The sequence below is a fragment of the Folsomia candida genome, unplaced genomic scaffold, assembly GCF_002217175.1.
Source record: "Folsomia candida strain VU population unplaced genomic scaffold, ASM221717v1 Fcan01_Sc031, whole genome shotgun sequence".
Taxonomy (NCBI): domain Eukaryota; kingdom Metazoa; phylum Arthropoda; class Collembola; order Entomobryomorpha; family Isotomidae; genus Folsomia; species Folsomia candida.
The window spans coordinates 593,921-610,745 of record NW_019091223.1 but is presented as its reverse complement, the minus strand read 5'-3'; the positions used below and the strand labels follow the sequence as shown (position 1 = coordinate 610,745).

Sequence of the window (16,825 nt, the reverse complement as noted above, 5' to 3'; positions counted from 1 at the left end):
AAACGTGGATTTATCATAAGTAATAAAGAACCATTATAATTAACGTATGTACTGCAACTGGTTGCAGATGCCACCAAGAAAAGTTTTTCATTTCTTATCCGATTTCGCACGGGTTTACTTTAAATGACGCGTTATAGATTTCTGCACATGAAAATCAGGGTCTCGCACTATCATTGCATGGTAAAAGTGAATTTGCCAGTCGTTTGAAAGTTTAAAATCGATTTTAAATGCGTTAAAATAAGATTGTCATGGCTCTCTTATTGACGGGCATCATCTTCTCAGCAAGGTCTGCACGATTGCCTTTTACACCATTTTGATACGATTAGCCGTTTCGTCACAATCTTTGGCAGAATATTTGGAGGGGGGGTCTGTTTGCATACTAAGGCTTCGCCGTAACCATGCATTTTTTCATGTGATCATGGCTATGCTAGCATGGCTATGCCTCACCTAAGAAAAAATGATAAAAAAATATTCGAAATATAACTATCGTGAGATATCCGCAAACAGAGACGACTTAAGTCCATTGTCCATCTTGTATTTAACTATTTTTATCACGCCCGCCATTAATGCTTTTCCAAAAGATTTTGAAACTTCATTGTTGGTTTTCACAGGCTGGAACTTAATCTTTTTTAAAGTATCGCATGTTTCACAAACCTTGTAGTATTTCTTCTTGGATAAAGTCCAAATTCTGATTTTGGGGTGAAGATGATGGGCGTTTCAGAGATTTTCGTCTTCCAACCCCAAACTGACATTTCTGTCAAGTTCTTCCTTCGCATATATTGCATGGTGGATGATCGCAAAGGTCGGGCCAAAAAATTACTTTTTATGTTTTTGATACGCCTTGATGAAAGGAATCAGACGGCCTATCGCACATTTCTGAAAATAATCCTGTACGTCCACACAGCCCATTTGAACTTAAGGGTCCCAAAAATGTCCAAATTGGACCAAACCCGACCAAATCTGGAATTTCCGACAAACAAATATTGCAGCTCTCATTTGCATATTTAGGTATAATCATAAGTCTTAAATCAAAGATGTTGACGAGTTTGTTTACTCTTGAACTATTGACTACACATATTTATTACCACATTCGCACTAAACTTTGGACTTGAATCGCGTGATGGCTTATCCAACAAACAACTCATCAATGGAAGTCTCCCAGCGTAGGCTCTCCGATTTTGAACAAATTAACGCGAATCGATCACAAATTTAATTAGGATGAAGTTTAGGAAGTTTGAAAAATGGCGTTTGGCGAAGATATTTGCATTTTAAGAGCAATAATTGCGCCATAAAGTTAACAAAATTTGCATTTTATTGCGCGTTTTCTCTTCTTCGGATGCAGATACATATCTTTGCCACGTGCCCACTAGGTGTGTTTCGCAAGTTGTATACCAATTAAATTTGTGCTCGATTGGCACTAATTTCCTAAAAATTCGGAGAGCATACGCTGGGAGACCTCCTTGTTATTTGGCAAATCTCACCCTTAATCGCAGAATAATGTCCTTACAATCATATATCAATAAGCTAAGCATAAATGACATCACTTTGGTTTAGGGAACACCCATAAATTTCGTCATCAAAAAGGTGGGCGGGTGGTTTTAGGTCCCATATGTATTTTACTCGTGTTAAGCTTATCGTGAGTATGAAGGGGTTGGTCGATAGTCTAAGCATATTTTTTTATTACATAATGTGTGCACGTTCCCTAGCTTAAATTAAGAGCGAATCTCTATAAAATAGATAACCTTGCTCGCAATTACTTTCAGTGTTCTGTTCAGAGTCTCGGGACACAAATAAATAGGTAATTTCAATTAGAAAATAAATCCCAAAATTGTAACATTTCCAAAATATCGGAAACATACATATGCACACACTTAAAAATAATGTTACTCTTTTAAAAAATAACTGCAACGTAAATTCTAAATTATGTAAACTATCCTACATAAATCCAGAGCAACGTTGACTTGATAAAGAGTAAAGTTTATTTACACTGGATTTAGTAAAGGGTGTTGATTCAATTCGTCCCGATGATGAATTTTTGGGATCGAACAATATTAAAGCATAATTTGCAGACAAGTAAATATTTTTCTTGGAAACTTTATCATGCGTATGGTTCAGATAAGTGATTAATCATAATATTTACCAGAAGAACCCAAGTTTTCACCGGTTTTGAGTTACAAGTTGTCAAATATTTAGAAAAAATCGGGACAAATTAAATCAACACCGTTTATACCTTAATTTAGGATTCAAAGTGCTTTTACTTTTGAAAATAGTAACATTATTTTTAAGAGTGTAACCTGCTAACAGATCATTCCAAGAAAAAATTTCCAATCAAGCCGAGATGAGGACAATAATTGCCCTGGTCACCGTGGCCTTCTTTCTCATTGTGCAGGGATCGGCCGAGAGCTGCAATTCTGATGCAGACTGTCCGAGTGGGTGCTGTGTCATGTCCTTCGAGGATCCTCTCGTGAGAATTTTAATATTTATCGCTTTTAGTAACGCCAAATCATTTAGATTGTTTTTAAATTCCATTGCTGACCCACATAATTACTGATACATTAATTCATTGATCACGGGCTAATTTGCATTATCTTAAATTTATGTATGCAGATATTTTATTTACTTTATTTTCAAAATTTGATAAATTTCTTCCAACTAATATTAAAGACAACTTCGCTCAATCAAATTATGTATTCACTGAATCAATTTATGAATTAAATGTGTACGTATACATATTTACACTCTAAATAAGGATGTGTAAAATTTATTCAAGCAGGAGTACATAAAATAGAGTATGACACAAAAATGGGTTCAAATTTTTTCCACGTTGGATAAAATTTATGTCGTCCGCTATTTATTTTGAATAAATTTTGTATACTTTAGTTTAGTGATTTTTTAATTTATGTATTTTAATATGGTAAAGCTACTGCTTATTTTATGTTGGAATAAGAATTAGTAGTATAGAACTGAACTAAATATGGTTTGGTTTTTTAGGCTTTTTTTAGTGCAGAATTTATGGCTGCTGTGTCAGCCGCTTTGTTTTTACAACCCGATCGAGTTATGGTCCTTGTGTTGAAATTAGACCCACTTTTGTAAAAGAAACTCATACATACATAAATACCATACAAACCATAAATGTTTGCAACTTTTCTGAGCAGAAGGAACTGAAGGAGTGCGTGGAATTGTCACCGGAAGGTCGCCTTTGTTCCGACAGACGAGACCCACTAAACTGGTTTTGCCCCTGTGCTGCAGGTCTCAATTGTGTCAAGCAGCCAGGACTTTTTGACGGCCACAGGTGCACCCGGCCATAGCATTGACAATATGTATGACTGGATTTAGTACATAATTGTGAAATCGAATAAGCAAAAACATGAGTTTTATAAATATATTGGTGAGTGCTAAATATGTGGGGACGTTCGTAAACTTTGCAACGCAAGTTTTGACTTTGGTCCAAATTTTTTTACCAACCTGTATCTCATATTTAGGCACGATAACATTACCACTGCGTTATGATGTTTACGAACGTCCCTTATTTTGAATCGTACCTCTTGAAACATATTTTTTGGCTAAAAATGCTGCGACCCAGAAAATGTTATTTAGTAATAAGTGACTCATTAAAGGTTCTAAAATAAATAATTATATTTTATTTACTCAGTTTTTCTTCAATTTATTTCAAGTTCACCTTATTTACTCGATTTAAGCATAACACGCAGAATAATTAATGAATACAATTATTAATTCATCCTTCACGAATATCTGTATGAAGAGTTATGAAGAGAATACATATTCAGTCGTCCAAAAATTTTGAAAAAACATATTCACTCATTATTTACATTTATTATTTGTAAGAATGTATTGAATAGCGATTGAAATTAATCTGAAAAGGATTAGTTCGGAATTGAGAAATCATTAAATAGTAAGACATTAATGTTAATAAATAATTATTATCAAATAATTTTACGAAGATAAGAAGATATCTAAGTGTACATGGTGGAAAGAGCAGATTTGTATTTTTCTCGCCCATCTAAATATGAACAAAAGGCGTTCGTCGCATTGTTAAGGGCGACATAGAATTCTTCACTTTTCTCCTCTTGATCTGATTTGAGATCAAATTGGGCACTAATTTGGGTAATTTCCCCCTCAAAATCAAGCAAATCGTATAAAGTCAAATTTTTTCTAGCCTTAAACTTGTTTCCTCCTTCCGTAGAGCAGCCTAATTTTGTCATAATTTTTTCAAACGGCGTTGTCGGAATTTTTGCAGAAATCTGAGAAAATACGAGTCGTATCTCGGTCGCATTTGGAGCTGTGAATTCGTAAAGTCGAGTGTTCTACAGGCCTGAAAACGTGAAACAAATTTTGTATTAAAATGCACAAAAATTCGTCAAAATTGTGTATCAAAATAATAAAAAATCGATCATAACTTTGTGGCAAAAAATGTCATAATTTTTGTTAAAAATATACAAAAAACATAAAAATTTTGTTACAAACTGCAAATATGTAGCTATAACAATTTTTGTATCAAAATGCACAACATTACCAAAATGAATCTAAATTAAAAAATACTTATCAAAACTCTATTAAAATGAGCAAAATTACGCAATTTCACCGTACATGGGAAAAATATATCAAAGTATTGTATCAAAATTTATAAAATGAATACAAATTTTGCCACAAAATGCACAAAACTTTGTACCAAAATATTACAAAAATGTACAAAATGTATCACACTTAGCACAAAATTTCAAACTTTAACAGCTTGAAGATCACTCACCTCTAAACAGGCCCTGGACCCTGTCACTCATCTGGTCCGGCGAACCGGTAGCTGTCCCGAGCAGGAGGACTTTTTCTCCTCGCAGGATTTCAAAACTGTCCAAAATCTGGTCGTGTTCCTTCATTTCCGAAAACTTGCCAATTCTTGTATTTAACAAGTGATCGATCCCGGGAACGTACAAAACTCCGAGCTTGTCCTCACCCGGGTTAAGGACTTGAGCAAACGTGGCAGAAATTCGGCGTTCTACGACCTCCGTGCCTACTCCGAGGGGAGGAATTTCGAACTTGGCGGCGACCACGGAACTAAATTCGGACGAAGAAAGGAGGGCGGGAATTAACAGATGCTCGATTACTTTAAGCTGAAAATAAATAAAAAAATCATAATTTATTCAGAAAATCATGGTAAAACTGGTAACCGGAAAATTAAAAATTATATTTTTTTGGTAATTAAAGCTATTCAAAAATATTTCAGAATTTTCATTTTTTATAGTGAGGCAATTCACGCAGTTATTCATAACTCGTTGAATCCATACGATTTGCACAATAATTTCATAACTAATTTTACAGAAATTTGGGGGCTAATTTTCCCTCAAGATTTTACATAATAAAGGTTTGTTAAATTTGGAAGAGTTTACAAAATTTACGAAGGTGCCAAAGGACTACGTGAATGTATATATGCAAATTTTTGACCAACCTGTTTCGCATCACTCCCCCAAATTAGGAAACTATTCAGCACCCCGCCAGATTTTGAATCCATATCCAAACTCCCGCTCTGCTCTGACTTGTTAAGAAAATACGCTAACCGTTTCGTAATTTCGTCCACTTTTCCCTTCAGCGCGGCTGCGGCCCCCGCGAGAATCGGTTTGTCGGTAATGACCGCATTTCCAAAATAATTCGTCCCGTTTGGCCGGACCGATTTCAGCGATCCGTACCAATCCTGCTTTTGCACGATTAAACCATCAAAATCAACTGGCGGGACATTCTCCTCTGGGGCATTTTGAGAATGCCTCCTCATCGCTAAGGTGAACGCTTGGCGGCAAACTTGTTCCAAATCGGCGCCCGTGTATCCGCCCGTCATTTGGGCAATTTCATCTGCAAAATTGTCCTCCATTTTGGATTTTGCGTCCCACGTGGCCGTGTGAATTTGCAAGATTGCTTTTCGCCCGGCAAATTTAGGTGCTTGGAATTCTACACATTTGTCGAATCGGCCGGGACGGCGGAGGGCGGGGTCGAGACTTGTAAGACGATTTGTCGCCGCGATGACGAAAACTTCCCCGCGGGGAAGGTTATCCATCAGACCGAGGATCGTGGTCACTACGCCGGTGTAGAATTTGGATGCTGGAAAAGGTCAAAAATTTACAAAAATTTTAAAACTATAAATGGAACATTATTTTCACGCTTTTGCAAAATTTCTACTTAAATACCAAAGTTATTTTTGCAAAATTTTCTCAAAATTGTGCATAGGTGGAAACTAATTTGGTTAATGAATCTGACTTTATAAACCTTGCGGAATTTACGTAATCACCTTGTACAGATTCGGCCAGACCAAAAAAATTAATACATCGCGATACTAAATACTCAGAAATACGCGATGGTAGAAACTTGAAATTTTATCTTAACTTTTTGCAAATTCCGTTCCGCCAAATTTATTTTAGCTTAAATTTGTGAAATGTACGCTAAATAGTCGCGAGTATGCCAAATCAGACAAAAATCCTGAAATCCCATCTTTTTAAAAATTTTGTACCTAAAATGGGTCCTATCAAGTTTGACAAAAATTTTCACAAACTCACCGCTTTCATCCCGCACCCTACAAATCCCATCGATCTCATCCATAAAAATTATCGCCGGCTTTTTCGCCTCTGCATTGGCAAAAATCGCTCTCAACTTGGCCTCCGTTTCCCCCACGTATTTCGAATAACACTCCGTCCCCTTATGATAAAAGAAGGCAAACTTCCCTTTCCCGTCATCTAGCCGACTCAACTCCGCCGCTAAAGTTTTCCCCAGCAACGTTTTCCCCGTTCCTGCGGGACCATGAAAAATAATCCCCCGCACAGGCTCCACCTGCCACCCGAGTTGTCTCAACTTGTCCCTATTCCTTAGCGGGGTGATTATATTCCCCCGCAAAATTTGAATTTGTCCCGCCAACCCGCCATTTTTTTTAAACTTAGATCCTCCTCCACCTTAAATTCGTCCCATTTTTCAGTTTGCGGCTGCGCTGCTGGTGCCGCCACTGCTGCAACTGCCTTAGTCGCCTCTGTTGGCTTGATGTGCGCCTTAATTCCCGCCTCCCACTGGGGCAAAGAGGGAAATTTGGGCGGGGGCGGGGGACACGTGCAACAATCACAGGCATGTTTCCCCGCACTATTTAGCGCTTCTTGCATTATCGTGTGATACATTTCCTGACAAAGTGTAGTTAAGTCGAAATGTTTTATGGGATCGGGGTAACTGGACAGGATTTCGGAAACTTTGGCTAAAATTTCATCCCGGGAATTATTTTCTTCGGAAATTTTCCATTTTTCCGTTTCCGTCTTGAGAAAGGCAAGAACCCCTGAAGTTAGAACGGCTGTCGCGACGTGGTACCCTGTTGAGAAGCGGGGGGGACCGTTCAGCCGATTGAAGGGGGCGGGCGGCGTGGCGTCCACGGTGGCGAAGACGAAGACTTCCCCAGCGACGAGGGCGTCCATGTAATAGCAAATTTTCGCCACGATTTCGTCACGTCGAGCTAAATCAAAATAAATAAAAAATTAAAATTTCAGTTTTTTTATCACCGTACATACTAGGGGCCATCCATATATTACGTCATCAGAAATTTTCCATTCTAGCACCCACTCAGTCAACGTATAAGTAAGGGATATGGAATTTTAACATCGGGAGATAGGAAGACCTAAACCACCCACCCACTAAAATGATGACGTAATATATGGACATTCCCTACTTTCTATGACTTGTAAGCTTCTTCTGAAAAAAAGTGTAATTAAACAATGCAAAAATGTTTAGTTTCAGATACACTCTTAAAATGATGCTGTCCCTTTGAAAAGTAAATGCATTTTTAATTCTAAATTAAGTAAAGTAAATCAATATAATATCAATAGTAAAATTTATTCAGGATTTACATTGAATAATTTACTTAATTTAGAATTCAGAGTGGATTTAATTTTCAAAAGTGTGACATTATTTTTCAGGGTGTAATCTACTTAAAATTTAGCAAAATTTTTAAAATTTATAATGTAGCAAAATTTTGAAATTTAAAATTTAGGAAAATTTAGCAAACGCTATGCAAAATAACGCAGCGAGATATGTACGTATGCACGCATCTCTCTGCTAATTCGATTATAGTGAATACAGTGTATTCAATACACTAATTAAATAACTGGCTAATTTATGCTACAAACCTTCAAAGCATTTCTATGGAAATTTAACACTTTTTTCGGTATTTTTAAAAAATTTTAAAACTTACTGCTATGCGGTGTCCCAAACTTGTCCAACTCTGGGAAAAAGATTATCGACGGTGTGAACTTTACCGCTGCTTCGAACACCTTATCCACGAAGGAAGTCTCGGCCCCCTCACAATTCCTGTACGCGTCGACATGCGTAGTTCTAAAAATTGGGACCCGTTCGACCCCCAATTCTTCGCTAAGGTCGGTCGAGAATTCTTTAATGGTTTCCAGGGCCCGTTCATTTATTCCAGTGCCGAAGAAATACATTCCTTTCGGAGGAAAAATATTGGCGGATTTGTACAAGGCGGGAAACCTGATGGGATTTAGAAACGTCTTGCGGAGGTAGTCGATTCGGTCGTTAAACTCGGGGTCATGAAGGCCATCGCGACAAGGTGATGCATCGATTTCGTGGCTTTTGACAAATTCGGCGTCGTCATTTTCGTCATCTTCTGTGTTGGGGACCGTACCTGTTCACATTCATTCATTTGAAAAAATATATAAAATAAATATAATACAGAATTATAAATTATTCATTCATTATTCAGCAAATTGATGAACAATGAGTGAATAATTATTTTTAAAATTTGGTAATAAGTGCGTACTGAATAAATATTAATTTAATACAGACTTAATCAATTATTCATTCATTATTCAGCAAATTGATGAACAATGAGTTAATAATTGTTTTTAAAATTTTGTAATTAGTGCGTACTGAATAAATATTAATTTAATACAGACTTAATCAATTATTCATTCATTATTCAGCAAATTGATGAACAATGAGTTAATAATTGTTTTTAAAATTTTGTAATTAGTGCGTACTGAATAAATATTTATTCATTCATTTCATACAAACATATTCATGATTGAAGAATGAAATAATAAAGTAATAAATAGTAGTTTTTCTAAGGTGAGGTAAAAAAAACTATAGTTACAGTTACACCTTAGTATGCATTCACCCCCCCCCCTTCGAAAACTTTGACCGCGTCCTACAGCCAAGGGGGTGCGTTTTAGAGAAAAAAATAAAGAGACCAAAAAATCAATTACGGACATAATCTAGTGCTATCTTTAGGGATTTTTCGATATGACCTCCCAGAAAAAAATTTTGATGGTGATGAATGGTTGCGTTTCGCAGTTTATGTATGAAGGAGACTACCTACATACATAGCTGGGTATCTAAATTTATGAAAGATCGCCCCCACTTTACTATAAGCGGAAACAAGAATTGGGTCGATTGGTTGAGAAACCAGTGACTTTTCCTTATAACGAAAATTTCCGGATGGTTGCTATATAGTAACTATATAGTTACACCCTCGCTATGGAGTAATTTATAGTCTTAGCCCACACCCGGGCTTATGGGACCGTCATGTCCGTCCGTGAACACGATAGACTTGCAATTTTACCATATGCATATTGGACAAAGTTAGGAAATATGTTCGAAGGTGGGCGAAATCAGTCAAATGGTTGACCCGTGGGGGTCATCTAACAATGAGGAGGTGTGAGGTGGTTATCGCCGATAACCACCGGACTAATTTTAAATTGTTCACGCTCAAAAATAAGCCCACCCATATTTTTTCGTTTTCCTGAATGGGCATGTTTACACCCTTAGCGGAATTTTCAAAAAAAATTTCAGCCAAAATTCGGATTTTTAAAAACGCTGTAACTTTTCGAATTTTAACCCGATTTCAAAAATTGAATACAATTTGTGTTCAGAATTACTTCCCTAAAAATATAAAATTTCATTTTCAAAAATTTTTTAATTTTCAAAAAATTATCGTTTTTCTCATTTCTAAAAACTCAGAAATGGCATGAAAATATTAAATTTAAAAAATTTTTGAAAATGAATTTTTATATTTTCAGGGATATAATTCTGAACACAAATTGGGTTTAATTTTTTAAATCGGGCTAAAATTCGAAAATTTACAGCGTTTTTAAAAATCCGAATTTTGGCTGAAATTTTTTTTGAAAATTCCTCCACGGGCATAAACATCCCCATTCAGCAAAATGAAAAAATACGGGTCCACTTATTTTTGAGCGTGAACAATTTAAAATTAGTACGGTGGATATCGGCGATAACCACGTCACACCATCGCATTGTAAGTGGGTGGGGTGCTATGCACCAGATTTCAAAATTGTCATAGAAAGCTGAAATTTGGCATGCAGATTGTTAGTGGCTCTTAATGGAAGAATATGAATTAAGATTGGAAAAATTTTCATCTGGAGGGACACTCTGGGGCCACCCATACTGATTTCTCAACATCATCAAATCGAGTTGTAATTTCGTACAGCGGTTTCTAGTCGTAACTAATTGAAGAATATGAACTGGAATTGGGAAAATATTTATGTGGAGAGACCCTTTTGAAGTCGCTAATTGTCCCCAATGGTTATAAATAGGTTTAAGTTTACACATTAGTCGAAACGCAAATTTAAGTGGGTTAGGCATATCGAAACTTGGCACCTTTCAACTGACATTTTTAAAACGTGTGCTCTAAATTTGAACGAATTACGCAAGCCTAACGGGGTAAATGCAATTGCGTGCAATAATGATTATGTTCTATGTTTGCTTCTAAAATTTAAAGGCATAAAAAAGAATTAAATAAAATATAGCTTGAAAAAGTAAAAATTTCTAAGGTGGGGAAGTGCACTTAAAAGTATTAAACAAGTTCCCTCCGCCACGCAGATAATTTTACTTCGCCTGGGCTGTCTACTGCATGCAAAATATCTGTTGTAAATAAAAATCGGTTGTAAATAAGTTGCTAAAAGAGTCACTCAACAAATCTAAAAACAATGTTTGTTAAAACAAACGTATAGTATACATTACAAAATTGTAATGTATACTATAGGTTTAAAATATGTCGATTTATCAATACGCAATACGACTTATCAACGAGCACGATATCGACCTAGTTATACAAATAATTAATGAATATTTTGGGACGGATGAACCTTATCTAATAATTACCACCAATTTTCATAATTGCTAATACCCTTACCACCCTGCAGTGGATATTAACCAATTCAAAAGTTAACTGTGGACCAAGAAATTAATTCTAATCCCTATTTTCTTACGTGACGAAACATTATTGTCGATATTTTGCATGCAATAGACAGCCCAGGCGAAGTAAAATTATCTGCGTGGCGGAGGGAACTTGTTTAATACTTTTAACTGCACTTCCTCACCTTAGAAATTTTTACTTTTTCAAGCTATATTTTATTGGTTTTAAATTTGGCATAAATTTGAAGTAAATGAATGAATAATGAATGAATACTTGCATCCAATTTTAAATGAATGAGGATAAGTTAAAAAAATGTTTTTCGAACAGAACGAACCCTCAATTTCTGCCACATTTCCGCAACATTGACACGAATCGGTGTGAATTTGAATTTCAAGATTGGCTTTCTTCGTCGGGGGAGCGCTTTCACCCTCAATTTTCATATCCTCCTCACAACATTTTCTCTTAACGCTACAATTCTCACATTTTTCGCACACCCAAGTTGCCACGTAACTTCGCACATTTTTTACAAATTGGTGAAAATACGAAGCCATATTTACTTCTTTGGTGAAATAATTCGTTCTGTTCAATTTTTAAAGTAGGATAATTTTCTGGAGGGGATGAACAATAAATTCGTACAAATTCTGGTTTATGTGAGTAGCTCACTTTTCTGCGTGTGTACTTAACTGGATGAAATTCAGGAATGGGTTAGATAATCTGAATTCGAACGTTTAAAGGATCCATATTTGGGTGACCCTTCCTAAAAAAAGAAAACGGAATGAATGTCAACCCTACATTTATGTAGGATTAGTCAAAAAGGGTTAAATATCTAAATAAATATGTAGATTAATCCTAGACACTGGAACGTTTTTTATTGCCTCCTAATACATTTGTTGAAATGGTCATTCAACGGAAATATTTACAATTGCCATAGAATTCCAAATTTTGGACTTGATTTTCTGACATATACAACTCGCTAGAAAACCCTAATTTAGTTTGAACAATAGTTCCATTGTTCGTTGGGTAGACCCCAAGTACAAATGCAGTTGGGTTTATTAACTTGGGTTTCAGGGTATCCAGTGGACTAATAGTCCAGTGGATACCCTTTAAAAAAGCTCCCCAGATATAAGTAGGGTAAAATTACCCGATTTTTAGACATATTTACATAAACATCTGGTAGTATTGATTTCTCAATAGTAAAGTTTCTATACATACTGGTATTAAAATTGTACTGGTCCCTACAAATTTGCTACTGATGTGTTGAAACCTTAACACCGAACAAATAGTAAGTATTTATTACTACAATGTACACATTTACACATGTACATATTACTTATAAATACCAGTTTATTATAGTCCAACGGATATTTACATACATACATGATTATAGTTTTTGTAGATTTCTTAGAGTATGAGAAAGGGTACATATTTAGGGTATTTAGGCTGCTTTACTTTTTTACCCAGTTTAAATGTGACAACCAATAATCCATATCGTCGCACTCATTCTAAAAAGACGTAAGTGCAGTCAATGTTTAACTTTAAAAAGACGTAACTGCACTCGATGTTTAATTTTAAAAAGACGTAAGTGCAGTCGATGTTTAATTTTAAAAAGACGTAAGTGCACAAAAAAAACTAGTAAAAAGACGTAAGTGCACTTTTAAAATTATAAATAGTAATTACTTGTTCAAAATTGTCGTGTCAATTGAAATTTGAGTTTATTGGCCCCCCGTTGGCTGGTAACAAAAGAAGATTTAAAAATTAAAAACCACACCCTCCGGGGGTGTGGTTCTTGGCGCCAAACATAAGGTGAATCAAATCCTGACTTTTATTTCTTTTCTCACCGCCATGAGGCAATTACCAAAGATTATTAAAAATTTAAAAACCACACCCTTAGTGGGTGTGGTTCTCGGCGCCTATTTTGCTCTAAATAAAACATGGCATGCAATATATCATTTTTGTCAGCCCGACAATCGATATTCGACGGTACACACAAAATTTTAAAACAAAACTTTCAGGGGGAGTGGTTCTTAAATTCAAAATTGAATTTTGACTTGATTACGCCCCCAAAGTTTCCAAAATTGAACTTTGACTTTGTTACACCTCCAAAGTTTCTAAAATTCAATTTTGGAAAATTTTGGAGTGTTGCCAAGTCGAAATTCAATTTTGGAAACTTTGGGGGTGTAACCAAGTCAAAATTCAATTTTGGAAACTTTGGGGGTGTAACTAAGTAGAACTTTAATTTTGGAGGTGTAACAAAGTCAAAGTTCAATTTTGGAAACTTTGGGGGCGTAATCAAGTCAAAATTCAATTTTGAATTTAAGAACCACTCCCCCTGAAAGTTTTGTTTTAAAATTTTGTGTGTACCGTCGAATATCGATTGTCGGGCTGACAAAAATGATATATTGCATGCTATGTTTTATTTAGAGCAAAATAGGCGCCTAGAACCACACCCACTAAGGGTGTGGTTTTTAAATTTTTAATAATCTTTGGTAATTGCCTCATGGCGGTGAGAAAAGAAATAAAAGTCAGGATTTGATTCACCTTATGTTTGGCGCCAAGAACCACACCCCCGGAGGGTGTGGTTTTTAAATTTTAAATCTTCTTTCGTTACCAGCCAACGGGGGGCCAATAAACTCAAATTTCAATTGACACGACAATTTTGAACAAGTAATTACTATTTATAATTTTAAAAGTGCACTTACGTCTTTTTAAAATTAAACATTGACTGCACTTACGTCTTTTTAGAATGAGTGCGACGATATGTACCCTTTTGTGTTTTGCCTTCTGAGAAGAGATTAAAAAAACAATCTATAAATAGCTACGTACAGTGGGTTCTCAAAAGTATTGGTGGTCCATTTTCCGCTCGGTACCATGTACTATATGTTTGCCAAGGGATAGCCATAGATTAATTCTTCAAGCGCTTTTTGAGGCCAAACTAATTGCCTAGAAAATACTTCAAGCAGAATTTGAAAATTTGTCCCCGTTCGGGGGAAATTGAGAAAAGAGTGCAAAAAAATCATGAAAAATTGTTGCAAAAGTATTGGTGGTGCCATATTTTTTTTAATCAGCAGGCCACGCACATCTGAATTCTTAGTCTCATCATTCGACTTTTTTATACCACTATGGTAGAAATCTATTAAAAACGTTCGAAATAGGTGAGTTGAGCATCGCTGAGCAAAAATTTATCACTAGCATCCATGAACGATGTCCTGGACCTCAAAACTATGACCTTCTGACCTCACTTAAGCTTGGGAAAACTCAGAATGTCTTTAAACGGTACAAGACAACTGGTACGGTGATCAGCAAAGCAAGAAAATACCGTCCAAGGGCCACCGCATCACACATAGGCAGAAAAATGACCCATTATGGTAACGACAACCGTATGGCTTGGGTCTCAGTGGTCACAAAAAAAATCCAGATAATACTGGATGACAAAATTTAATAGTTGACTCACAAGGGACACTCACGACCTGTCGTTTGAGTCCAGGGTACCCACTATGTTTTTTAGAATCTACTAGGACCCCAGATGAAGGATTCATTCATATTTCCGTGTAAAACTCATATTTGGCGCCAAGGCGTGGCGCCAAACTTAAAAATTTGCATTTTCGACCAATTTCAAACCCCCATAACTTTTGCAGTTTATGTCGGATTTTCAAAATTTTATGCTTAAAATGATCACAAAAGTCGACATTTTTGAGAAAAAAATAAAAATAAAAAATTTCTAATTTTTGAGATATTTTTAGCATTTTTTCGACGAACCTCCATTTGAAAGAAAATTACGAAATTTTGCGAAAAGTTAAAAACTATAATTTTGGGAAAAATTGCATGGAATACGAAAGTTGAACTCCTTGTCATGATTTTTGCCAAAAATTTTTAAAATCCGTCCAGGATTTCAAAAGTTATGGCGGCTTCAAAAATAAAAACATTCAAATTCAGCGAATTTGGCGCCACGGCACGACGCCAAATATGAGTTTTACACGGAAATATGAATGAATCCTTCATCTTGGGTCCCAGTAGATTCTAAAAAACATAGTGGGTACCCTGGACTCAAACGACAGGTCGTGAGTGTCCCTTTTCAGTGTGGGAGGCTACGTGAAACAAATTTTGATTGAAGGAAGCCGATATATCAATTTATGCATAGGAAGAAGAATGTATTTAAAATATATCAATGGTCAAAAAATCACGCACCATGAGCGAATATGATTACGACAAGATCCTGGTATCCGATAAAGGCAAATTCTATTTTTTGGAATCAGTGGACATTGGAATCATCAGAAACAATCAGTTAAACAACATAGAATCGACTGCTCGAAAGTAAATGGTGATATTGATAGAGATAATCCGTTATGTTTTGCTCCCTAGCCTGTTCGGAATTTAATATCATCTATATCGGGACCAGATTCAGTGATTGGGTGGGGTGCATGCCGTCAAATAAAGTGGGGAACCTTAGTTTCTTTATTACCGCATCGAATCTTTACAATGTGTAATTCGTTACTTATTTTTGTGACATCTGAGACCCTTGCAAGACGATTGTCGTTACCGTTATAGGTCATTTTTCTACCTAGGTGTTGTTCTGCGGCTCTTGGACGGTATTTTCTTGTATTGCTGATCACTGTACCAGTTGTCTTGTACCGTTTAAAGACATTCTGAGTTTTCCCAAGCTTAAGTGAGGTCAGAAGGTCATAATTTTGAGGTCCAGGACATCTTTCATGCATGCTGGTGATAAATTTTTCTCAGCGATGCTTAACTCACCTATTTCGATCGTTTTTAATAGATTTCTACCATAGTGGTATAAAAAAGTCTAATACGAATGATGAGACTAAGAATTCAGATGTGCGTGGTCTGCAGATTTAAAAAAATATGGCACCACCAATACTTTTGCAACAATTTTTTATGATTTTTTGGCACTCTTTTCTCAATTTCCCCCGAACGGGGACAGATTTTCAAATTCTGCTTGAAGTATTTTCTAGGCAATTAGTTTGGCCTTAAAAAATGCTTGAAGAATTAATCTAGGGCTGTCCCTTGGCAAAAATATAGTACATGGTACCGAGCGGAAAATGGACCACCAATACTTTTGAGAACCCACTGTACATACATACATCCTTAAGGATTAGTTTTAAAAATCTGATGAGCACATAACTCAACAGATTTTGAAATATTTATGCGCAAAGTCAAAACACAAAATTAACTAATAAATGCATAGGACTACAGATATGAACTCATAGGAAGAACTACATACATTGCTTGTAAATCTACCAAATTGCAAAAATAAGACAATGAAAACGTACGATTTGTTTTCATTCTTAATGCCCGTAGCTTTCTGTCCTAATAAAGTATGAATTCTTAACTCCAAGAAATACTCAATAATCGCAATTAAATTCCGAACGATTCATGTCCTTCTTTATTTATAGCACTCTTTGTGAAATTCTTGCACATTTATGCACTTCGCTATTTTCATGAATACTGATAAAACTCACGGCAATTAGTGAATACATAATTTAAATTACCTACGTATTTCGTTATTTGCGAAATTTGCGAATTTTGAATTTAGAATGTGGAATTTTCTCCTCAAGGCAACATGTCTATATTTACATCGCTTTCTGCAGTATTCTTCTAATCTTAAGAAAA

The 16,825-nt window shown here is 35.8% G+C and overlaps 1 protein-coding gene and 1 long non-coding RNA gene across 3 annotated transcripts; one reads left to right on the top strand and one right to left on the bottom strand.

Annotated features, from left to right (window-relative positions):
• Nucleotides 1-1,757: 1,757 nt before the first annotated feature.
• Nucleotides 1,758-3,647, top strand: LOC110860366. Of its 2 annotated transcripts, none has more exons than XR_002548949.2 (3): nucleotides 1,758-1,798; nucleotides 2,305-2,464; nucleotides 3,156-3,647. It is a non-coding gene; the product is annotated as an uncharacterized LOC110860366 (long non-coding RNA). The 2 variants fall into 2 exon arrangements; XR_002548950.2 differs by lacking the exon at nucleotides 1,758-1,798 and adding an exon at nucleotides 1,834-1,971.
• Nucleotides 3,648-3,656: 9 nt separating this feature from the next.
• Nucleotides 3,657-15,912, bottom strand: LOC118439136 (tat-binding homolog 7-like). The gene is made up of 7 exons (XM_035860185.1): nucleotides 15,816-15,912; nucleotides 8,225-8,671; nucleotides 7,112-7,489; nucleotides 6,558-6,947; nucleotides 5,462-6,105; nucleotides 4,769-5,126; nucleotides 3,657-4,333 (listed from the first exon to the last, which is right to left on the bottom strand). Exons 1-7 carry the CDS (start codon nucleotides 15,910-15,912, stop codon nucleotides 4,326-4,328), a joined length of 2,322 nt encoding a protein of 773 aa, XP_035716078.1. The 3' UTR covers nucleotides 3,657-4,325.
• Between the last annotated feature and the right edge of the window lie 913 nt (nucleotides 15,913-16,825).